Source organism: Pelecanus crispus, chromosome 4 (assembly GCF_030463565.1).
Source record: "Pelecanus crispus isolate bPelCri1 chromosome 4, bPelCri1.pri, whole genome shotgun sequence".
Taxonomy (NCBI): Eukaryota; Metazoa; Chordata; class Aves; order Pelecaniformes; family Pelecanidae; genus Pelecanus; species Pelecanus crispus.
This window is the reverse complement of record NC_134646.1, coordinates 17,554,544-17,580,259: the sequence shown is the minus strand read 5'-3', so window position 1 is coordinate 17,580,259 and position 25,716 is coordinate 17,554,544. Positions and strand designations below refer to the sequence as shown.

At 37.7% G+C, this 25,716-nt stretch overlaps 1 protein-coding gene across 5 annotated transcripts in view; it reads right to left on the bottom strand.

Moving 5' to 3' along the window:
* ARHGAP10 (Rho GTPase activating protein 10) overlaps positions 1-25,716 on the bottom strand; it is a 160,324-nt gene that overhangs the window by 81,434 nt on the left and 53,174 nt on the right. For 4 of the 5 annotated variants that reach the window (XM_075709175.1, XM_075709180.1, XM_075709176.1 and 1 more), the window contains 8 exons: positions 21,033-21,104; positions 17,581-17,682; positions 14,336-14,446; positions 12,124-12,228; positions 8,187-8,316; positions 6,409-6,515; positions 4,637-4,731; positions 744-825 (listed from right to left, as the gene is read on the bottom strand). In XM_075709175.1, the coding sequence (XP_075565290.1) occupies positions 744-825; positions 4,637-4,731; positions 6,409-6,515; positions 8,187-8,316; positions 12,124-12,228; positions 14,336-14,446; positions 17,581-17,682; positions 21,033-21,104 (804 nt within the window). The remainder of the gene's footprint in view (positions 1-743; positions 826-4,636; positions 4,732-6,408; positions 6,516-8,186; positions 8,317-12,123; positions 12,229-14,335; positions 14,447-17,580; positions 17,683-21,032; positions 21,105-25,716) is intronic. The other variant, XM_075709177.1, reaches the window with a different exon arrangement.

The window sequence follows — 25,716 nt, the reverse complement described above, 5'->3', positions numbered from 1 at the left end:
GGGGAGTCCAGCTCAGACAACATGTGACGGTAATAAACACCTCTACAAATGAAACAAGATTTTCACAACAATAATGTCAATAAAACCTACTGCTAAAATCCCCAGTAGCCAACTCCTGGGGACAGACACATGATTGTGTCGTTGACTAGAAAACACCATTATTTTTGGCCCACAAGACCAATATAATATTTCTGATTGTAAGAATAATCTGCAGTGTGTTTCAATTCTGCAGTTCAGAACCGTTTCCTCACGTGAACCACAAATTAAGCAAATTCAAGTACAGCCTCATTTCCATTGACAAAGATTTTTTTGATCTAGTTTAAAAAAAAAAAAGCCACCACACACACATATAACTAACTCACACAAGTCTTGCCACTGGAATGCAGTATGTCAGCATAAGGCTAAGTGGACATGCTTATACTAGACATTTTCTAGAATACCGATATCATCATTGTGATGGGAAACCATTTATCAAAATCAATGCTGTCACTACAATGAAAAATATCTCATATCAGCATTAGCAGTTATCTATGCTGAGCTTTACCAAGTTACTCATCTCTCCTGAGTTTTATTTCACTTTTATTCTTTCTTCATTGAATCAATCATTTTGCAAACTACATCATCCCAGTTTATCAAAACATAAATGGGATCAGGAAGCAGGGAGTGAGAGAATTTCTCCATTACACTATAAATGAATATTAAAAAAAAAAAAAAAAAAAAAAAAAAAAAAAAAAGACGCTCACAGCTTCTTTTCCATCCAAGGCTTCCATCCACAGCTTCCTGTCTTCCTCAGAAAATGCCTGCATGGTCACAGGAGCTCCAGGCCTGCAAATGTACCAAACGCACAGAGTAACTACACTCACCAGCAACTAAAAAAGTCTTGTCAAATTCTACTTCCAACTACAAGCAAAAGCCCATTTGTCCTAAAAGTCAGGGCTAGTTTTTTTGCTTAATTACTGAACACTGCTCATCTTTAAAATAAAAGGTACTGATACACACAGTAGGAAATAGGGAGGATAGGGAAGAAAAAGGGAAGTTAATGTAATCTGCAAAGTATTTATTTGAAATAGCTCATTGTTGATAGCTTGTTGATTCCAACACTTGCTGGGAGTTACTGAGTTTTCTGAATTCTAAATAAACTTGCTCTTGTGTTGCTGTGCTGTTACATAAAAAATGGCTTTTGTCAACTTACTTGATGTGTAGTCTTTAGCTTTAGAGCAGTGACAATGATTATAGTTTTCCAGTAAATATCTTATAAAAAAAACAATCAAGTTTTAATGCAGTATCTCATCACAAAACTCCACTACTATAACTTTCCTAAAAAGGAAGGATGGACAATTCTGGGACACATGGATTAGTGAACAAAGATTAATATAAATCTACATTTATGTTTATATAATAGGAAACTAAAAAGAGTAATTGTGTGGTTCAGCATAATGTACAAAGCAAGGAGAGTTAAAAGCAGAACAGGTTATTTGGGTAACTACTTTTCTGCCAATTAAAAAAGATCATTATATTCAGCCTGCCAATAGTTTTGGCAAATTTGTAAATCTCATTATATAGAGATGGATAGAAACAGAGAACTAATTCATAACATTCTCTCTCTCTCCCCGACCCCGTATTGCATCTATCTTCAAGTAGCGAAATAGCTGTAGCAGAAAATGTCATCTAAAAACAACAGCACAGAGAAAACCAGCACAAATCCCACTTTTACTTAAAACTGTAACAGTCTACACACCATATTTTTACAACTAGAGACATTTCTAGTTCATTTTCACCTTGCCATGAATTTTATCAAACCACATAATTTAATTGCAGTGTAAAGCAATTTGTATTTGTACCTATAGGTACAAATACCTCCTGCTCAAAAATCTCTTTTCAGACAACATATGAGGACAAGGCATGCTCACACCGTCTACCAAACCAGTCTAAACTCAGGAGACCCAACTATAACTACGGAAAATGGCAGCAATCAAGCAAGTCATTCTCTTTTCATCACTTAAAGCAAGGAGACTATTAAGCCATAAAAATGGAATCTCTTACTATTCTCAGTGATAGACATAGAGCTCTTAAGAGTGGGTGAGGGAAGCCTTGCCTTAATTTCTGCAACTAATAACCTTTATGACTAAAACAAGCTAATATTGGTATTAGTAATAACAGTAAGCAAAGAAGCTTCCCAAGCCATACCAGCTTTTTTTCAAAGCAAATTGGTCTGCTAGTAGCACAGAGCTGCAACCATCATAAATATGCAAGCTTAATTACTCAGTAGGAAAAAAATACCCTAAGTAATTAGCTAAATTAACTAAAAAAACCCCACATGCTGATTTGTTTCTCTCATGTCTACTTTCTTTTACTAGTAAAAACTAAAACCATACCAGTTACTTTTTATGCAGGGCAGGCTTTCCTTCTTTTCACTAAAATTATAACTGTTGAAGTATCAGAGCATCACCTAGATGCCATACATCAAACTCGGTACATGCTGCACGAAACATTATTTATTTGTCTTCAAATTGAAGTCAAAAGAGACAAAGGCTTCCCTTCTCTTTGTCCTGTACCAGTACAATTAAAATCTAAGTAGTAAGTTCAGAAGGATAATGTTCTTTATCAATAGAAAGTCTTTTTCCTGCCCCAAAAGACCTCTGCTGTCTCCTTAAGATTTAAATTTCTCTACATTTATGACTAGTAGCCTCCAACTAAACATGATGGAGTACTAGAAACAGAAAAAACATCACTTTCCAGAGACTTAGCCAGGGATCCTAGCACCCTCAGTGGTTATAGTCATTAAGTATCAGAATTTAAAGAAAAAAAGAATCAATCTCAGCTTTCTTTTTAACAGAAAAATCCATAAATATTCAGCCAGCTCTAAACTGTGCTCAATTAATGCACAAGGCTGAACGTTTGCTACTGAAAAGTCCTTCCTAAAATTTTACAATCTTGCCTCCTACCATAGCACAGGAACAAAGAAAACCCCATGGCCAGCCGTCAATCTGTATCTTATTTTTTAACTTGGACAAGCTGAGGGATAAGTGTGCCCTGAACTGATACCAAGGAAACAAGCTAATGGCCTGCAGCACAGAACTAATCTCCATGGGAACATCTCAGTACTACACACATATATTATTAAAAGAAAAATGTCTGATATCAAGGTCACAGTGGGCCACTTGTGTCTATTATATCTGGACAGAAAGATGGATTAGATTTTTCCCACTTTTACCAGAGAAGAGAATGAAAAAATGTTTTGCAGGATCAAGGAAACACTGCTCTCCATCCATCTCTGCTCAAACTCCAGATACCCTATTGAGCAGGGACGACACACAGAGGGAGGCAGACTGACATTTCTCACGGTACTTTTTTAGCAACTTTATGAGACTCAGTTTGAAATCTGTTATTCTTACTGACCAATACAATGACCCAAGAGGAGCTGATGCCAGGAGTTTAGATCTTTACTCACTTTCCTACTGTTGGGACACAGTGTTAGAATAGTTAAGCCACATCCTCCTCAAATCAAAAATGCAAGTTCAAACCATGCTGCAGACTTGTCACAAGTGCCACCTGAGCTGTAAATGAGTATCTTGTCATCTGTCATGTAAGCTGGAAGTTTTCAGATGCAGTGATAGTTTCGCATTCCTTTACCCATTGCTTGTTACAGAAACGGGCATGCCTCAAGCAGGCCGGTCTGAGTGGCCACGCAAGCTAGGCATATCCTCTGACCTAAGACTGTGCACATGCATATGGTCCTTATCACAGATATATTTGCAGACCACTAACAATCATAGAACAGAGGGGCCTGACAGCACTGGCCACACTGCATTTAAAGTGAAGGGCACTATGAATTTGATTGGAAAAAAACAAAAACCTATAAAACTTGAAGACATACTACATTATAAATAAGAATGTAATCAATTGGTGTAAGTAAGGAGCAAATGTATTGATTAAAAAAAGATCAGAAGGGGTGGATGCAAAAACCCAGCAACAGTCCACTAATTTATGCTAGATATGATCCTGTTCTGCACAGGTACAATCTGCACCAAAAGAACGTGGCATTACCACAGCCATATTTATTTGCAGTACCCTATTAAGTTGGATTCTCTCACCTTCATAAACGAAGGAAGACAATGCTGACCAAAAGCAATATTTATCATATTTTTAAGATCCTTTTAGCAAAATAAATAAGCAATTCTTCTCTTTTGAAATAAAGCAACAAAATGGTGGTGTTTCAAAAGGCAGTGGCAATAATGTTCAAGATGCACTGGATGTTTACACTAGCCACAAAAAGTCTCTAAATCCCAATCATCTTATTTGCAATCTGATAATCCAGCACAAACCCTCAGACACATTTAAGCCATGTTTCTTCACTACGATAACAGCAATTCATAATAGTTTCTCTAACTTTTTCTATTCTTTTCTTTTATGTGAGCTCAGACAAGGTCTACGTTTCAGTTTAGATCCTCCCTGCTTCTGCTACACACAACTGAGGTAAAATCCAGTGAGCTATGGCAGCGCTTGCCTGCTCCTCCAGTGACTATTTCCCACTGGCAGTCTGAACGAGCACTGAAAACAGAAGAAAACACAACAGTAATACTAATGTTAACTACTACTTAGAAAGAGTCCTTTCTAGTGTGTTTCATGAGCTTACCTGTCTGAAGCTTCTAAGTCAAAACAGAATCGCCTGTCTATAGTATCTATATTTCTTTTGGTACAATACGTAAGGACGAAGAGTTCCTCATCACCCTGTGAAAAGAAAGTTTTTACATGCTTGACCCAGTAATTGAAAGCTTCAGTAAGCCAGCTATACAAACCAAGTAAGGTAAGTTTACTTTAAAACAATGTCAAACTCTATACTGAAAACTGACACTTGCAAAAGAATTCACTCATGGTTGCCATTCAGGTCTCTGCACAACAGCACATGAATTCCATGGTCATTTACGGGACATAAATGCAAAAATATTGAGTCCATTTTAGGTGGTACTTTACAGCACGACACAGTACCACACTAATTTAAACTAAGAAAAATATTTTGCTATAAAGATTTTGCACGTTACAATATAAGCACACAATGAGTGTAAAAGACTTCTCCCATTTTATGTCAGACACAGCAGTTTCTGTAGTAAAGGGTATTGCTACAGTAACTAGAACAAAGTAAGCGTTCTTCACTGTCTGTAAGCTGTCTTATGGTACCAGTCTTTCAAGACCAACCAACACAAGGATCATATTTTACCCTTAAGTATTCACAAATCTAGTAAACTCATCTGTGAATGCTGCATGAGTTGTACTGAATTTAATCAGGATTAATGGTACATTTTAATTATTTCTTGTCTTAGTCAACATCTCCAGACACAGGAGGTTGCCACTGAAGGAGTAATTGCATTGTGGGTTTCACAATGGGAGACCTTTTAATGCAGCAAAAATGGCTTCATAAGTGTTTTAGAATGCTGAATGCTTACACACATACTGTATTAAATAAAATGACTTATTACAATTAGAGTAAATCAGCATAAAAAATTCACAGAAGTACTGAAATGATTAAGGAAGCCAAGTGCCACTAATTTTCAGTATGGCAGATTTTCCAGAGCTTTTGAAAGATTCTTCCAAATTGAATATATTTGTAAATATACACAGCCCTCAAAATTATGAGAGCCATCTCCCCTCTGCTCAAACTAATGGGATATAACACCCTGATAAAATTCCAACAACACGATTTTCTAACCAAATTTGAAGATAGGGCAAGGTGCTGTATTTACAGGAATATTGACTCAAGCATTATTTTCCAGCTTCAGATATCCTTTTTCCTTGCAACAAAATGCATTTCATCCATATTAATGCATTCATTTAATGCATCATCTCTGAAGGTGCTGAGTGCCCTCAATTCCCAACTATTTCAATAGGAATTAAAGCCATTTAAAGATCAACAGAGTCTTGGGTCTTGAATATTTCAGATGGTATCAAAGATACCTGAAATTACATTCAGTTGTCAGTACAAATTATATTCATATTAAAATCCTCTTTTTTAGTCCCTCTTCTAGCACTTAGATCTCTGAAAGAAAAATCTGAGTAGAGCATGTAAAAAAGAAATTTCTAAGTCTATTATATTTTCCCAATTTCTACTTTAACAAGTTAAATGCCTCATGGGTAAACCAGATTCTAAATGGTGAAACACTGCATGTTATCTGTACCATGTTCTCTGGTCTTCTAAAAGGAAGCAACTGAAAAGTCTACAGAATTCTTATCTATTAATCCATCCATTACTTCAGGTTAATGTCCTTAAATGGCAGCCTGAATTGCATGAAGAAAGAAGAAAAAAAAGGGGCAAGGAGGTAGAGAGGGAATGTACTTGACACATCTTATCTGACACATCCTCTGATCTATAGACAGGGCAAGTATAAGAGTAGAATGTAAAAATATACTTACAACTTTCCCTCCTGATCTGTGCTCAAATGGAATCATGGTGAACTTCTTTGTCTCTTTCCTATACGTGCAATAGTGCTTCACCCAACTGGAACCAAAGGGAGCAGGCCCTACATAAAATGGGAGCATTAAATAGTATGTACTTTTTCCAGTTTGTGCATTTTCTGCTGCTGCTTTCCAGAATGATACTTAAGAGTCCTACTTAATTCCTAATAATGCAGTATCAAAACAAAAGTACGAATTAAGAACTTTTGTATAAGGTAATACAAATGTCAACCAGTGCTTACTATTTTAAAAACTGATGTATGTAGTATTTCACATTTATGCTGAATGACAAATGGAAAGAATTATTAACGCCTCTTTGTCTCACTACTACAGACAAAATCATTTTCCCTATAAAATAAATATCCCTTGGAAACTTTAATTAAGCAGAACATGGAAACGTAGTTTTATACTTGATAACGTGAAACTAAATAACTGCAGATTAACACGCCTGTGTTGCAAGCTCTACATTATCTACTGATTAAGGCCTGATCACATTTTCTGACACCAAAACTCACTCCTAACTATTCATCAGCACACACCCTACATAAAATACACTTAAGAGCCCAGCCTACTGCATACAGTATTACTGAGATTTGCACCATAATGTTAACTGTTAAAATTTGGATTCTGATCCTCTGTAACTCCTCACTTTTATAATTTACTTTTTTTAAAGAAAGGTCTGCAAAGGAATCTTCTTTTTTGAAGGACTCTGCCCCAGAGCAACAGGGAAGCCCTTCATAAGTGGCTCAAGCTGACAGGATTTCACTGCTCCTAACCTGGAAGGTCTCACTGCCCTGCTCCTCCCCAACTCAGCTTCAGGCATACCCGCCTCTTCCAAATCCTTTCAGCTGATTCTAAAGCTCACGATGAGCAAGACCAGTGAACTGATCTCACGCAATAATGATCTGTCTTATTTTTTACTGCTAGTTCTCTTAAAACTTATTTCTGAACACTGTAACACCAATGTTACCAAACATCAAGAGTGTTTTTAGAGACTTCAATTTGTGAAACATTTTACAGAAGTCTTTACTTAAACAGTAATCAATTAAATATCATAAAAGTAAAATCTCTCATCAGAATAAGCAAACAAGCTTTCTATAAGGGCACACATAGAAAAAAATATGATTTATGCAAAATGCTTTTAAAAAAAACAAATATAAATTACTCTGTGGGTCATTCCTTGAGCGGTAAGAGCTCTGTATCTTACTCAGCTTTTTTACTAGAGTGCGAAAGATTTATAATTGATCAAAGTATTGACAGGATATGATTTGTGTGACAGGCACCTTCACAGCAAGATTTTCAACACCAGCTACCTAGCGTATAGCCTGCTTTATTTGACCCTATGTCCACCATTAGGTAATGAAAGCATATCACTGAACCAAGGAAATGACAGTCAATTTCAGCATACTAAACTACCCCAATTTTCAGAGGCTAATTTGACATCTCATGTTGTTGTCTGACAACAAATGTTGGACAGTTCTAGGGGAGGTTATTAATAAGGGATTAAAAATAACATGAAATACATCCTTTGGTAAAATAAAACCTCCCCAAATTCAGTCACCTTTGCTAAGAACTGTCACTCCTTCAGCACCATGCTCTTTTTATGAGCCACGGTATTACTGCCATTAGAGACTTTGAACATTTACTCAGAAGACTCTTCTTCATGTTACCTGTAAAAACAAGATTAGCCTGTATGCACAATACAGGCACTGTAGGAATACAAAAATACACCTTACTTTTTTCCTGTACATAGAGGTAGCCTTCCATCGTAAAGTGATTTGCTCTTTTATGTTCCTGAGGATTTCTTCTGATCTTGTTCATGAGCTCCTCTACCTCTGACCTTGTTCCTTCAAAACGATTTCGTGTCTAAAACAAGACAGCAAAAACCCATTAGTAGTGAGCGTGGAAGAAAGACTGACTTACTCTTCCTAGCAGACAGGAGTTATATTAGCTGTTGTAACTGTGGAAAGCACACAAAGATTGCCAGAATAGATTTCTAAAACAATGCACTGACCCATTCAGAAAGAAGTGAAATACTGAGTGCAAAATTACTTTGGATTTGAATATCCAAGTTTCCTTAGAAAAATATTACTACAGGTGTTGGCTTAAGTCATGAGATTCTTACTAGTTGTCAGGAAGGAAAGGATTTTCTGTGGTTATTGAGAAAAAAGTGACAAGGTCACCAACAATGTATACACATACCAAATGTTTTGATCACACATAAGCAGAAGCGCGGGGGGGGGGGGGGGGGGGGGCGGGCGACAACGACACATACACCACAACCACCAAACAAAACAAAGTCCAGTTGATTATTATTCCTGAATATCACTCATTCCAAAGTTTGCAAGCAGCCACAAGAGAAATACGTATTAGAATATTAGTAAAAATAATCAGAAAGTAACCACACCATTCACAAATTATACAATAGGACTACACAAAATAACAGAGCAGCTCACACCTGACACAAGAAACTCTTCAGTTTGGTCTGAAAAACACTGACAATTGGCCAATGAGCAAACAACAAAACCAAAACAATCACAGTAATACCTAGTTTTCTCCATATACCCACTTGCCCAAAATGCACAAACTGAAAACATACGTTTAAATTCCAAGCTGGTATTTTCCCCAGCTGGTACATGTGTTTTGAAGAAAGCACATAATTCCAGTTGTGTCTTCTTGTTTTTTGAGAGCACCTTTATTTTTCTGAAAATGGATGATCTTCTGAAATTGCTGCCTCACCTTTTTTTATTTTTTTCCCCCAGGACAAGCATGGAGTTGCATACACTGACAAATATTTCATGAATATAAACAAGTATCCATTCTTGTACATAGACAGTTAACACTATGCTCCTGACTGGCCATCTGTACATGCAAATTCCAGATTTATGCTTGGAAGGAGTTTATTCATGGGCACAAACACAGTCCATGCAAGCTGGTCAGGGCAGCCACCCATACTGCTATGTTTTATAGAGGAAAGCTGAAAATATTCTTTAGGTGATGACTAAGAACAAATGCCACCTTACCTCTAAAACAACTGCTCTGAACCCTCCCTATATCCATCATCTCAATTTCAGGTCACATATGCCTGCAAATTTTGAAGTTAGACCCTGCACTTAAACTCCTTTCTAAGGCTCCAAACAATTTTCTAAGGTCCTTTTCATAATTTCCTAGAAAAGCTGCGTTAAAAAATATACTCTGTACTCAGGACATTGGCAAAAAAAAATGATAGTGACAGACTGCTCATACCTAAACCTCCCTGAGCACTGATCACTCTGAGGTTAGCTGCTTTAAATGATCCTGCCAGGATCTTTGCCTTAGCTGTGCACAAATCCAAGTGTGTGAAATGCACCATGGGAATGGAAGGATGAAGCACCATAGGCTCCAAAAACCTCAAGAAAATGTGTATCTCCCTTTGTGCTGTGACAAAACTGAGCTTAACCAGGGGTCGACCACAGCCGCTGCACCAGCGTGGCTATGCCTCCTCTTCCCAGGGAAGGCCAGGTTTGCTTGCAGGGCAGGAGAGCGTGGTGAAGGCTGCAAGGATTCTTGTATGGGATTGGGCACAGAACTGAGATAACAACAGGAAAGCCCTGGGAGTGTGGGGGAATCTAGTGGGAGACGCGGGATTTTTGCAAGAGAATAAGACTGTTGGAAGAACCAGCTTACTGGAGCTTGGGCTACAAGGCCGGGGTAGGTATTTTTCTTTCTTTCATTTGGGGGGGTGGGGGGGGAATGAGGGGAATGCAGGGTCTGGGGCAGGGTATGGAGAGGAAATCCACAGCGTAACTCTCAAAGTAAAGACGACCTGAATGAAAAGGAAGGCCATTACTACAGCTATGCCGGCAACTCTCAAATCACTCTTCATATCCAGCCAGGCTCTCCGTACTGAATCGTGTACCCTTCAATTTCCAACGTGTCAATCCAGTGTTCTGCCAGCAGCTCAGCTGTACCGCAGCCAAGCCCTAGTTCATTTTTCCTTTGGCATGTTCTGTTCATCTTCATCATAGTGGAGAATGTGTAATGCCCTCTCATGATCTTTTCAGATGCTTCCTTCTATTCTCCTCTTACCTCAGATAGTTGTTAAGCCTTGCCTCCTTTCTCTCTACAGCTTTTTGAAATCCAGGTCATTCTTTCTATCTATTCATAAAACTTGAGCTGTAATGCTCAATCTCTTTTAGATTTCCTGGGGCACACTATAATACCATTCAATCAATTGAAAATAAAGCTGTTGAGATTAGCTTGCTTTCTTATTGCTCATCACTTCTTCAGACCACTTCACTGGCTCTTTTCCATCTGTAATCCGAAACCCAGCTCTTCAAAACTGTATCATAGCTTCCCTCTCATGTCTCATTTCTTGCTCGTCTTGCATCAGCTCCCCTCTATCCACTGCGGCTCCATGCTGCTCCTCATTCAGTTCAGCTAAGAACACAGAAGCAGCAAATCTGTCCTGAAATTTCCTCCAGAAACACTGAATTCTGCCATGAAGTCTGCTTATGAAGTTACCACTACTCAGTTCCCCTACCCAAACCAAACAACAGCTCAAGAGGAAACTTGAGACTTAAACATATGGGAATAACATTAAAGGAATGGTTTCATGACACATGAATCATGTCACTATGTATTACAGCAACTGTAATCCTCTCTTCCGCCTTTCCATCTCCCTGCTAGTTAAACCATTTCTAAAAATAGATTGCAACCTCTGAGAAGTAGTTTCTGTGTCTTAATTCCAGGTGCCCTTAGAGGTCAACAGAACAGATGCACCACCATGAATTGCATGTTTGCAGTAAGGTGTATAGTTTGTTCCCTAAAACAGGCCTCTGGCACATCCAACATCCTCTGAGTGAGTTTATTCTTCAACAAATCTCAAGAAAGGAAACAGATCATCTGACTAGTGACTCTGTCAGTCCCACTGCTTCAGCCTGTCACCTTGCCTGCTGCTCTCCCGGTCCTGAGCAGATCACACTGGGCAGTTTGGTGTGAGGGAACACTAACTAGTGGTGGGCCCCAGTTAGCCTGCTCTTGAAGGAACACACCGTCCTGTCAAATACATCATGGGTGCTAACGCCAAGTCTCCTTATACAGTTCTGCACCCCAAACCAACAGGGATGTTTTTGCCTAAAAGGGCTGCTTCGAGACATACAGAAACTCCAAGTCACACTGCTGGCAGAGATGCCAAAAACAATGCTGATAAGCCCAGCTGGTTTTTTTTCCCTTCTCTTAGTTACAGATAATATAGCCCTACCAAGCAATGATCACCACATACACCATTTCAAACAAACCTAAAACACTGAGAACCCTGGCATTTCATTACCCCTCCTCTGGATTTTCCAGCCTTGTATGCATTTTAACAGACTTAATTTGTTTTTAAACTCTTTCATTATAATCTTTGTGTTATGTATCTACAAAACACTGCAAAAAGGAGTGGGGGCCTTTTACCTGGTGGTTGTTTTTTAGAGGAGTATTAGAAATGATGAAATAAGAACTCACTGGAATTGGCAATGATTTGTTCGGCGATGTGGTTGATTAGCCAGGAGATGGCACTATATCCCCAAAGTTCACAGGCAATGCACTGGCACCGAGGTAAGTATTGGCAATACAGATACTATATAGGGTGACAAGTGTGCGATTTTATTTTTAAAATTAGAAAAGGCATAGATATCAATCTCAACTTACATTTTGTATATTTATCTGCAGAGCCATTTTGTAATGATTGAAGTCTTTAGCAAGTTCATAGCCCTGATGATAGAAAGTGAACAAACCCTGAAAAAAAGATAGCACCTGAAATAAAAACAAAATACTTGTTAGAATGAAAAATTCCATTTACCAGAATATGATTGCTGCATGTAGCCTTTTCGGAAAGATCAGAGATGACAAAATGATTATTTTTAAACAAATTTCCACTAATGCCTACAATTTATGAATACCTACTTAGATCCAAACGATCAGCTATGTACATAGACATTTTTGGGTGGTCCTGTTTCTGGAATTTCACAACTGAACTCTACTTTAAATTTGACTATAGGCAATGTATATTGCCTATCTACCAAACTTTCCTATGTAATGTTTTCCTACAGCTGCTCTGATACCAATGATGTCTGGAATAAATATTCGTCCACAAGGAAGTAATGATCATTCTGTCTTTTAGTCACCATCTCCCTGGTCATTCCCCTCCCTGCTAATGACCACGCTGAGGTGACTTTCATAACAGAGTCAGCTGGTTTGTTCGAAGAAGGAAGCTCTCCCTCCAGTAACTTTAGCCATCACTGCCTTTTGTATGCAGATCTGACCCCCTATCAGAACCAGCAAATGATCCATGTTGCAGTTTCTGACTTCAGTGTTTCAATTTAAAAGAATGAACAAGTTATACTATATTGGAAACAGGGTGAGGTGCAGTACTGTCCACCTCTCCTGTTTGGTTCAGGTTGGTGGAAAGAACAGAGTGACACAGGAAAGAACAACTCTATTAAAAGAGAGCAAACCGAAGAACGTATTTAATAAAGCCTGAAGTCATGTGCAAATAAACCATTTTCAAAAATGCAAAACCACATAGATTTAAAGTATTATGAAGGGGAAAGGGGTAAGAGTTTGGTACTAAATAATTTCAGTTTACCACCCTAGTGAAAACATCAAATACAAATTGAACAACATAAAGTTCAGTCCCATCCAGAGGGAGCTTTCAGAAAAGAGAAAGGGACATGTTTCAAAAACATAATCTGAACATTCATTTCTCTAGTCTGGCTCTGAGGAAACTTCAAATGGTTTGAAACCCAAGAACTGAATCCCAAACTACTGAGGATTTAAAAAAAAAAAAAATTAAAAACTAGAAAATAAAAAACAAACCACCAAAAAAACCCCACCAACACATCAACAACAACAAAATGCTACCTAAGCATTTTTCACAGCATTTTCCCATTCCTTGAATAATGCTAACATATTTAAAGCAATTTTTTAAAGCAATTTTTTCCCATTTAAGGATTTTAGCAATTTTTTCATACAGGAATAAGCTATATTAAAATATACAGCTCTCATTAACTGCATAATGACCACTACTTTGATTAGGGTCATGTGGGACTTTTTTTCATTATTACATTAAAATAATTGTATCAGAATAAAAGGACAGACTTGGCCCCAAAACACAGACTTCAGAGCATGAGTGAATGGAAGTCACGTCTGCAATCCATCCTCCCTTTATTTCAGTATTACCCTTACTGTTCTCTTGTTGTTTCATAAAGTTGCATTTATACCACAAAGCTAATGCACATTTCAAAAAATTTTAGAGTGAGCTCTTCTTGGAGATTTAAGTAAGTCCGGTCAGTACATGTATGGTTTTCACTGAGATTCAGTGGAACCCCTTGATTTCTGCACAGATTCAATTGCAATTGAAATCAAACATATCAGACTACCTGATAATGAGCTTTTTAGCCAGCAGCACCCTCTGAATTATTTTATATCTGCACTTCTTTACTAACAGGCCTCTAAGTGCAACCTTCATATTGAAAATGAAATTCCTTACATTAGTCAGGAATAACATTTCAGTGGTTAAAAAAAACAAGAAGTCTGACCCCAATATCATCTTGAATCCTCTATCCTAACTCACACCATAAATCGAGGTTTTTGCAGTACAGCACAGGGTTTCACACATTTTCTGAAAATCAACATCAATGGATCCAAATAAACTGTAATTACTGAGGTAAGCTTTGAGATGCCTGGTTAAGTGTATCTGTACTAGGAATTTGCACAGATGTCACAAGAGTGCTTTAAATTCTGTTAAGTCACACAGTTGCATACATTTTCCCAGAAAACAGAGCTCCTTGGCTTTTGTCCAATTGCATTCCTTCTCCACCCCTTATGAATGACAGGGTAGGCTGAATTCACTGGTACTTACAGGTTCCACACACTCAAATTTCTTCCGCTCCTGTATCTCTTGCAACTTGCATACATACTCAAGGGACAGCTCATAGAAGTGTTTTCTGTTCTGCTCCACTTGGTTATCTGCCTGCACACAGAATACAGCTAATGAAGTTTCAAAGACATTTTGCAGACAGCTTCAAAATGACACATGCATAGCATACAAGTGGCAAGCAATAAGATAATTTTCTCCAGACTAGGATTCGTTCCTTTACAACACAGCTCATTCATTTACTTTTAAATGGCAGCAGCAAGTCCCTTTTACTAGATAACATACGTTGTTTTGAATCATGAGGCTAAATTTTTAGTAACATTCCAATAACGCTTCTTCGAGCTTCTTTTCTATGGAATCCAAGCCAAATACATCAGAGCAGGTACTTGTGCACTGCTTTAATAGCATTGAAAAGGTGCCTGCCCAAACAGAGAGAGTGGGTTAGCAGTGTCTTCCCTTAGAAAAGGGGGAAATCATCTCTCCAGTCAAACTAAGGAAGAAAATGTTATTGTTGAAAACCACATTGCTGGTACTGTAAGCTTTACTCTGTAACTCAAATAACTGCTGTAAATGCCCAGAATGCTATTGTACTCATCCCATACTTGTGCTCACTCTGACTGGCAAGAAAGGCAATTAAAAAAAAATTCACTTATTGGTAAGACACTTCACAAGTTTCCACAGAGCATCAAATATTTAAAAATGCAGCCTTATTAGCTGCAGCTGACTTTTAGCTCAGCTTTGTTGAAATGCCAACACCATATTGATGGTGAACAGTTACATTTTAGCTGCCATTCATTTGTACATAAATATTTAACTTTCTAGCATATATGTATTATTTCATTAGGTTATTATTTAAGGTACATGTGCCCTCATTAAACTGTAAAACTTCCAAGAACTGGGTAACAGAAACCTTTATTAAAATACATTAAAGAAAGGCTACAGAGGGATACTCTAAGTGATTAACACATAGTCTTTGCCCATGTGGTAATACCAAATGCTTCTACACTAAATTACAAAAAGGAATGGAGGAAGGGTTAGGTGAAAGGGCCAGACTTACTGTTATACTCTTAAATACTGAGACTATAATCTTCAGGCAGAACAGTGACTGCTATGCTTTAAGAGGATAAGTCAAATTAGCTTTAAGACAGTTTTGTCTTAAGACGTGCTTCGCTTTGCTGCTCTGTGCTAGAAATCTGTCAGCAGCTAAAGGGGCATAACAACAAATGCCATTAAAAAAAGTAAAGCACTGATACGCACATCAGTAATGCATGCATTTCAAAAAGCCAAGCCATTTCGATGCATCCTATAAACCATGCAACATAGGAATTGCCTGAGTTGTCAGCAAAGCTTTTAATGATATATACATGTACTGAATGAAGGGCAGCCATAGAAAAAGACTATGAAGTGGGTCTCCTAGGACATCTGGCTAATCAATAGTAAGACTGCCCTATATACACCAAAGCCCCATGTCAGCCTGCTTCTATCTCTCTTCCCTGGTTTCTCTCTTCCCAACACGGCCATTTTATTAATTCCTCTCAACTCCCCTGTAAATAAATCACCACATCTCTCCTCATTTTTCTGAGGCATAAGCCTCCCCGTGCACCCAGCAAGTTCACTCACTGTTGCATTGTACTTTGTGTACTGCTGAAGAAATACACAAATAAGGCACACACCATGCCTCAGTGAAATTTCAGGAATATCCCTCCACTAAGAGAGTCAAATGTTAATGTAAGACACACTCTTACATGGTTTTCATCAAATTTTTGTCAAATTTATACCTGCCTCCTTTATCTACTCCAGTCAGGAACTGACACAACTAGCCATGTATGACACTAAATTAGGAAGCTCCCATGCAATTATATACATCTATTTTCTAAGCTTGTGCAAGAAAGCTTTTCTTATTTAGCACTCTGACAACATGCTGCAAGTCCTTTTTTTTTTTTTTTTAATACATTTATACCCCAAAATTAAATGCACAAGTGAAGGAGCTTGACTGAAGAATTTCAGAATAGGGACATTCAAAACAAATCTATTTGCTCATTCCAGTCTTCACACATGCTTTAAAACTTAAGACTGTATTTGATACAGCTTCAAAATGCCTCTTGCAGGAATTTTGTATTTTTCCATTGAGGTTAGGTCTCATTTCAGACTTTGAAATGTGGTTCTCTATATCATCAAGAGATCATAATTAATACTTTTTCATTTTTTCTGCATCAAGTTCTTCAGCAGCTGATCAATTTGATAAAAGTACAGGTCCTGACACATGAGCAAGCCCATTTACTTCACTGGGACAACTCAACTCCCCAAAAGACACTTGTTTATGCATGTGAGGGCCTATGTTGCAAAGACAGTACAGAGAAGTAGCATCCTAGTGAAACTCGAGAACAATCCAAGTTCTCAAGTTCCTAGCTAACTTGCCAGTTACATTAACCATTTTTTATGAAAGATGGCACAGACTGTTTGGGGTGGGGTAAAGGGCAGGGAGAAGAGTTATCTCCAATGAAAATATTGTTTATTGATACAAGCCATTCATAGACTAAGCATTAATAATGCTGACATAATTACATTTCTCTGGGGGGAAAAAAAAAATCCTGCTTACAGCAAGTCTGCACGATTTCTCTGCTATCTTCTCATGTACTATTTGCTGTTGCTCCAGAAATAAAAGCTATTACAAATAAGGATGATGACAATAAACCCACAGGGACAGAAAGAATGTCAGGCAAAACAGATCTGTTTTTTAAGTTATAATTTGTCAACAAACTTTTTTGTAGCATTACTTGAAAAAAAAAAGCAAACAAACAGATCTTCAAAACATGAGAAGGGAAAAAGAGCACAAACCCACTTCTTTCAGGAATATGTCTTGCTGTGCTTTACATTAAGCATTAACACAGGACATTCAGTTAATACATGCAATGCAAATTACATATATGGTAAAGTCTCATAGGAAATTCAGAGTTTTTCAAAATACACTTGTACTTTGCTATTCCCTTAACTATATAAAAATTTAACATGATATTCAATACCTCATACACACGTCAAGTAAAACCCTTGATTTAGAAAATGGTAGGTGTATAGCAGTAAGTTCAGCAAATACTGATTTGCTCACCAACCTTTCCAGTTGACAGAAATTTTCCTTTTACCACTATGAATGCTGGTTTTGCATTTGCATAAAATATATTTAACTATTCAAAAGCCTGTAGCTTGCATAAAAAAAAGAGAGGCAACAATACCTCTTGTAATTGTAGCTCTTTCTTCTTAGCTGATAAACTCAAATGCTTTTCTAACAAACTGTAGTTCTTCTCTGTCTCTTTATCAAACTTCTTCTTTTCCTCCTAGACACAGAAACAAAGTAACATTCATTTATATAGAAAAATGTAAGAAAAGCCTCCTTCTTTCAAAATTCTACTTAATCAGAAAAACAGAGAAACAAACTATCATAGCTCCAATAACTAAGGAAAAGTATGTTTCCAACTCATTTTTTAAATTTAAAGGCTAACTTGAAATGAAATCCCATTGCATCATTATGGTGAAGTTTATCACATGAATGCTTACATCTTCTAAGTCAAAAAAGCAAAAAAACCCACCTCTTCCTGATCGATTGCATTTTATTTTGTTTTCAGGGATTATCCACATCATCTTGGTTTTGAATAGAGGAATTCAAGGGAAATATCATTGCACGGAAAAAGTTCTTTTTTTCAATAATTGACAGGGGAAAAGTGTAAAAACACCATCTGAGTAAGTTCCAACAGTTTCACAGTTCAAAACCCAAAGCAAATACAGCTCCATATTCCTTAGGATTTCTTGATCTTAAAGCTATACAAAGAACTCTGTGCTGAATTCCTGCTTCTACCAGACTGTTGTTGCACCCGTTAAAAACAAAAAAACCCAAACAAACAAACAAAAAAGACTTTGTTTTATAAACAAGAATCTCCATAAAACATAAAATCATGCTAGTAAAAGAGAATCACAAACACATATGAATAACATTTGCACGTGCAAAAAAAAATTTTCTGACTATCAAAAGCAATGTATTGGAAAAGGGACAGCCGTTAAATGTTTCTAGGAAATTGGAGTTCTTCAATCTAGTTTAGTAGAAGACATTGTAAAACAACCCTTTCATTTCCTCAGTTCTAGTTTCTTAACTCTGTGTGTTACAACAGAGATCAGTATTGACAAAAATCAACCAAGCAGTTTTGAAGCTATTTTTAGCATAACTAATTGTAGTTGAAAATAATCTAAAATAAGTAAAATCCAATATTAAATTATATATTCAAGAACTGACAGGTTTACTCATCAGAAAGAAAACAGTTCAATTAAAATATTTTTCCATCATCTGCCACTTTGGAATTTCACGAGTATTGAATGAGTATTCTAACCCAACACACTGGTTAGACTCTACAGACGTACCTGCTCATTTTTTTCTCTTAACCTTTCATTTTTATTAAGTAATACTATATATAGTGGAAGTGATACATGTTTTTGTTCTCTGAACAACTGGATTCTGAAGATGGCATTCTATTAAACATGAGATCTAAACTGTTTAGGATTGCTTCTCAGCAAGGAATTTTACCAAAAAATGTTAGTTTTTTTCTCCATTGTGAGTCTAAAAACTTCCTTTAAAAAAGCAGCCACAATATTCCTTACCAACTGAGACACATTAAGATATGCATATGGTATTAGTGTGATTAGAGATAACATATTAGGATACGGGAATTCAGGAAGGGGTGGGGGGAATCTTTGTGTTTATATTAGCAAAATTTCCATTGATCTGGTCAACATTTGAGTGCTGCCAGAAAGAGAAAGAGCTATTGATTTCTAAATAGGGAAAGCCAGAAACTTTACACATGTAGTTTGGGATTAGAGCAGCAACATCTTTTACTAAGGGGTAATTCAATAAGGGTCTCAGCTTCCAGCACTACGGCGTTAACTTTTTTTCTTTTCTTTTTCTTCTTAAGCCTAACTCAGACCATTTCATCAGCAGGGGAGGTAAGATGCAGGAATATCAGAGGCAGCAGATTCGACTTTTATTTTGTAATACTAGAGCATAATTTTCTTCTAAAATGTTCCAGATATATTTCAGTAATAGATGCCATAACCTGGTTTTCAGAGCTAAGCAGTGTTATATTTCCAGTGTCAGTACTTTGATTATCTTGAATAAATATTCAGTTAAGAATATTCAAAGAGTTAAATATTTTTAGAGGATTTTTATTTAAATGTTACACAACTATGCAAGACTATTCTATTTAAGGTCACTGAGAATTCTGTCCAAAAAAAATGGCTAAATCAAATAACAGCTTCAACTTCACAGAAACAGTATGCAGGGAGACACAAGGGAAGAAACATCCATCCAAACAAAATCCAAGATGTAGACTGTGTGAATGTGACTTGTCACGTTTGAAACATCGGGGACAGAATTCTGACTAGTAAATGAGTGAAGATCATGAGACAATTTAAAGCATTAGGAAGTCTCACCCCAAAAATGGCAATGTTCTTTAACACCAAAAATACTGTTGAAATAATCTATTCATTACAGCTGCTTCTACGACAATAGGTTACATTTAGAATGAATTCTCTTTTTCCTTAGCAGACTCCCTATATTACAGACCAAGTTTTTATTGCATGTTGGTTGGGATGTCTGATGTACTTCTCAGAAGTCCATAAAATTACACAAAGCTCATTGTACTATTGAACTGTAATGATTTATGATCAGCAGAGTATTTTCCATTCATGAACACTGAAATCATGTTCAGAACATGTTAATCATTTATGCTAAAGCCAAAATGTATACTGCTCTTGTAATTGAAACATTACCTTAGCTATTAATACCACTGCTGATGAAGTCATGAAATTATAAAACATCTGCAGAGTGGTAGTTTAAAAATGTATGAATTCAGTTTTGCAACAGAAAACTGTTAAATAGCTGGTGGGGTTTTGTGGTTTGGGTTTGTTTTTTTTTTTTTTGAATAAACATTTGAATTTCTCACTGGAAGAAGGAAGGTAGACAGGTACAAAGAGGTAAAACTTGTCCTTGTTACTTTTATCCAAAGGTAGTCTGTATTTAATATATGAAGTTTACTTTGCCTTTTTTTTTTAAATATGAACAACATACTGACAATTTAAAAAAAAAAAAAAAAATCTTGAATGCTTTCACCAAAAAAAGAAAAACCCCACTTTGAAAGAGATCCTGTCTTTAGTCTCTTCACCTCTATCTTCTTCCACTCATACAGAGGCAATGAGTTAGTTATTTAAAACAAAAGTAACACAAAGGCGATTTTCATTTCGCACATGGTAAAAATACGATTAAAAGCATATGGATGAGCTCCTTTGGGTAGTTAATATTTTTCAGCCCTTGATTGTGCAACTGCAAGCAAATACAAAGCAGAACAGGGTTACCCATTAGGAAGGAGGGCAGGCTGTTAGCAGGATTGCTCCTATTCTAGACACAAGAGATAAAAGGGAGGAGGAAGAGGGAAGGAAGGGAAAGGACACATTCTTCTCTTCTTGAAACACACTTTTCATTTGTTTCTGAAGCAAGTTCTCGGGGGGCGGGGGGAGGGGGCAGGGGGGGAGTGTGAATACATGAAATAGAAACAGTATCTCTGCCAAATACATGCCATTACTGCAATGCAATGCAAAGTAGAGAAATTAAACAAACTTATCATAAGGACAATAAGGGACAAACCTTTACAGCTCCTAGCTGCTCTTTCCTAAATCTTTCCAAAGGTTTGATCAGAGTTTCAGTAACACTGAGTGCCTAAAGAAAAAAAAGCATGGGTTATGTTTCTGTAGCTGGACTGACAAGTCACTTTAGCATCAGCAATAAAAAGAAAAACGCAAGCAAGCTCTGGAGCAAAATAAAGGAGAAGCATGCAAATTAGGAGTCTTAAGTCCTAACTCAAAAAAAAAAAAAAAAAAAAAAAATCACATCTCTGAGTTCATTCAAGCTTTCAAAGTTTCTATCCCCTATTTCAACTCACTGTCAGGAAAATGAAATGAAATGAAATCTAAAACAAATGCAAAAATTTCAGAAATTCACAGGCTGCAGCCAAACTGCAACTGCTTTACTTGTGCCAGCCTTGCAGATCAGGCTGACAGTCTCAATGACTGAACACCTGAATGAGACACAGGATAAATGATTTTCATTTGGGGACATAAAAATTTCTGCAACAAGAAACACTACAAACTACAGAATGGACTACTGAGTAGCAAATAATAAGCCTTCAACACACAGCTAAAGCCATTAGACACTGATATACGTATTCCCAAATATTTACATTTAATTACATTAAGAAAACCTTAAGTTAACCTAAGTTGTAAAATCAGGAGGTGTAAAGTTAAAAAACAAGAGGTTTAGTTGACTGGGTGAGCAGCCACCAGTGCGCTTACAATACACAGGCTCATAACCATACTAAAGAGAAACAAAAAGGACACAATATGCCATTGTAAGACAGAAAACTGTAGATTATTAGATCTGGCCAGCAAACACAGTTTCTAGTTCACATGAAATTTCACTGGAGACAGAGCGGGGTTGGGTTTGCTTTTGGTGCAAACAAGACTTAAAATTTTTAAAAAGTTAGATATTCAGCAAAGTTTGGAACTTCTTGAGTGCAACAGCAGCATGGAAAAGATTGCAAAAGCATCGAAGGTGTGGAGGAGCAGGTGGGATTCTTTTGGTCTCAGTCCTAAGGCAGACCCACAGAGTAAATCGTGCCCAGGACTGGGCTTATCACAGCCTCAGGGCTGAGCTGCCAGGAGTCCAGGCAGAGTTCCCTGGAAGCCCACCTTAGATACAACAGAAGGCTTTCTCTCTCTTCCCGCCCCCCTCCCCATCCGCCTTCAAATGTGAAAAGTTTCAGATAAAACATTGCAGCCTTACACCAGCCTTCTAGAACACTTCTGAAAAGCTCGTATCATAAAACTCAAGAGGGATGTATTAGAGATCTGGCACAACACAAATCTGAACAGCACTGTCTGCTCCCACCCACCCCCAGAGCCATGCAGGGATTACTGTGGGAGTCATCCTGCCAATTCACTGTAACCAGAGCAACCCAGATTTTTAAACAGCCACGGCAGCATGCTAACCTATGTAGCTAACTGGAAACCCAAATATCTGGCAAGTCTGGGCCAAACTGCATGTTGCACAGTCATCCACACAACAGATACTTCCTAACTTCAGAGCACTTTTCTCACGACCCAAACTTTTTCTTTCTGCATCCATTTCCTGATTTTGTCAAAACCACTTAAAGCACCCCTCAGCACACCCTTGGTGGGAGAAAAAGAAAAATGAAATCTAACAATTTTGTCTTCCAAAAGTATACAGCAGAACTGGGCTAACTACAACACAGGAGACCCTTGCATCAAGCTGGAGGGCGAGGGAAGGACAACAGAGCAACTTCTGCCACGTCTCCAGCCCGGCAAAGAGAGATCCTGAAGAGTTCATCCCAAGGCTTTGGGAATGCTCTTGGCAGCTGGAGTACCATTCATTCCCTGAGCTGCCTCCGCTCCCACTGAAAGAGAGCCAGGGCAGTCAAACGCTCCGAACAGGAACTGAACTGTGGTTCTAGGAAGGATTTAGCCCACCTGGCAGCCTGTGCACATATATCTTAACTACTCGAGCAGTTACCAGGAGTCTCGAGGGCAGTTTTTAGAATACTCAGGTTTTTCGAATTTTGTCAGGCTCCCAAAACTTTCCTGGAAGTTCTTAGGGGAAACAGCAATTTGGATTTATAACTGGATCAAGCACCAGAAACGATTTCCTGGGACACAGCAGGAGCGCCTGAGGACTGAAGTATCTCTCCTTGCTGACTGCAAGCATACTCACAAGTCAGAGTGGAGAACTGCTCACGGAAATCACAGAATAGTCCTTCTATATTGCAAAACTTAAAGAAGTTTAAATTGTTTCTGTCAGTTTCCCCTATACTGACAAAGTGAGGGAGAAAGCTATGAGGCCTTCTCAGAGTACAACTCAGAGAAGATGATGCCAGCTGCCAGGACGTAAGAGTACCACGTTTAGTGGAATCATTTAAAAGCATTTAAAGGTAGCAACTGAGCACTGAAATGGTCCAAAGGTTAAAAATAAATACCTAACGACAAGTTGCTTATTAGTTGTTCGAACTTTTACACAAAAAAGTGAAATGTAAGATCAACAGGCACAGAATGTATGCTGAACATTAAGTCCGAGTCAAAGAAAACCACAGCACCTTGATGTAACAGAAAGGGAGAAGAAAAAAAGGAAAAAAAACACACTCACAGAAAAGGCTGTGGTTTATAAACCAGCAGGGCTGGCTGCAAATCACTTGGTCTGCTACACTCCTGTGCAGCATTAACCATGGGAACCACTACAGGAATTTGTTTGAAGCAGAAAATAATCTTTAAATCAAAATGGGATGTTCCCTCAGCGACTGCCAACGAACACAGATTCCACTGCTGCCAGTGGTATGATATGCCAGTAACTCTTTCATTAAAAGAAAAACAAGCCTCTCCTCCTTCCAAAAAAGACATTTCTCATTTTGTGCAACTTGAACTTTTGTTAACAGATGCCTCTTCAGCAGAATTTTGCCTGCCATACAGGTATTTATGATTTGTCACCCCCTTTGCTTTCTGTGTCTGGGTTAAACAAAAGGGCTCTTGAGTACTTCTTGGTGAAGTGGGATTTTGTAGCTCCTTGATAATTCTCATGGAGCTTCATACAAGGCCCATATGTAAAAATGTAAGAGAAATATTTCCTCCTCACTGAAATGAGCATGTATGTGAGTTTATGTGTGTATAACGGAAACTGTCAACCAAGATGTGACTGGTAAATTTAACAGTGAATTACAAAGCTGTTCTTCTGACTGGCAGAAATAACAACAAAGTTCACAATTAAAATATGCACAATACTAGATTAAATAAGGAGGCATTTGCACTGTTTTCCAGTACTTAGAATCCACGCTTGTCATGAAAAGCTACAAAAAGATGTCTACATGTTTATAGAACAAAAACATTATTTACACTGCTATTCATCATCAACTTAGTTCATTTATAGCTTGGGAACTCAAAACAATGAGCTTTTTTTTTTTTTTCTTAAATATGGATAACAGATCAGTAGGCAAAAAGTAAAATTCTCCCAGTATAAGGAAATAAGCTAAGGATCACTTGATTATATTTGTCATTATCACTTGCACCTTCCTTAAGAAGTAGGACCATGTTAAAATACAACTTTTCTTGGAAATTTTACATTAGGCATTTAAGTTAAATATTCATTAATGTAAAATCACACGTTCCTTCCTCTTTCAACTTCTGTCTTGACTCTTAAATTAATTTTCATCCCTCTAATCCTCTAATCCTGGCAGATGATGATGATAGGAATGTATTATTTAAAGAGCACAAAAAAAAATCCTTTTTTTTTCTCTTTATATCTCTGATCTATCCAAACCTACCTGAAAGGAATATATACTTAATTTTAAAATCTGGCAGGCAAACTGTGGTAAGCGTACATCATAAGTTAACCAATATAAAGAGGTGATGTCTCAGGCAACAGTATCTTAACCAGCTTTACGAATGTCAAAGTCTCAAGAGTGCTTTAAGAACTGTTTAACCCAATAGGCACACGTGCCTTGGGCAGACAGTCTGAAACTGCTTATCCCACTCCTGTTCTATATGCTGCACCTATGGAAAGGTCAAAGAATTAATTTTAACTTAAACATAAACCTAGCAATAGCAGTAAAAAAAAAAAAAAAAAAAAAAACAAAACATCATTGCCATCATCATCTGAGAAGATCACTGTTACCCAACACTTCCAACATCTTAAAGCAGGCTTCCAGCTCTGTGTGTATCTCCTAATTTCAGCTGCCTTTGCAAAACTCCACCTATTCAGGCAGAGAAATTGAGAAATTGCCCAGAATAGCGATAATCCTGACTTTTCCGCTTCGTATTTTTCAAAAGAAATAAGTAACAGGTTGTAGATTAAGGGGCCCAAACCAACATTTCGCAGAGCAGCCCACAAAGACCCAAACTAAACCCACTAGCAAGTGCATTCACAGCTGCTTGCTACTTCATGAGTCAAGTGAACAAGATCAAAGAGCTAACTTACCAGTCAGTGCCAGTCTACAAGGTGACTCCATTCAGCCTGTCACTTGTTCCCTTCTCACAAAAGGTGGGAGTATAGCTGTTTAGGGAGAAACCACTTCCCCAAACACCTCCTCCTGTGCACTGTAACCTGACAGACGCACCATCCACCAGCATTCAATGCTCCTCTTGCTTTCTCACCCTCCTGCAGTAGGCAGGAGCAGTTTAAATTCCCACTCCTCCTGTGGGCACAAGCAGGCTTGTCTTGCAGAGGAGGAAGGCTGCTTGCATGGGCTGTAAAGGAGTATCAACCCACAAGA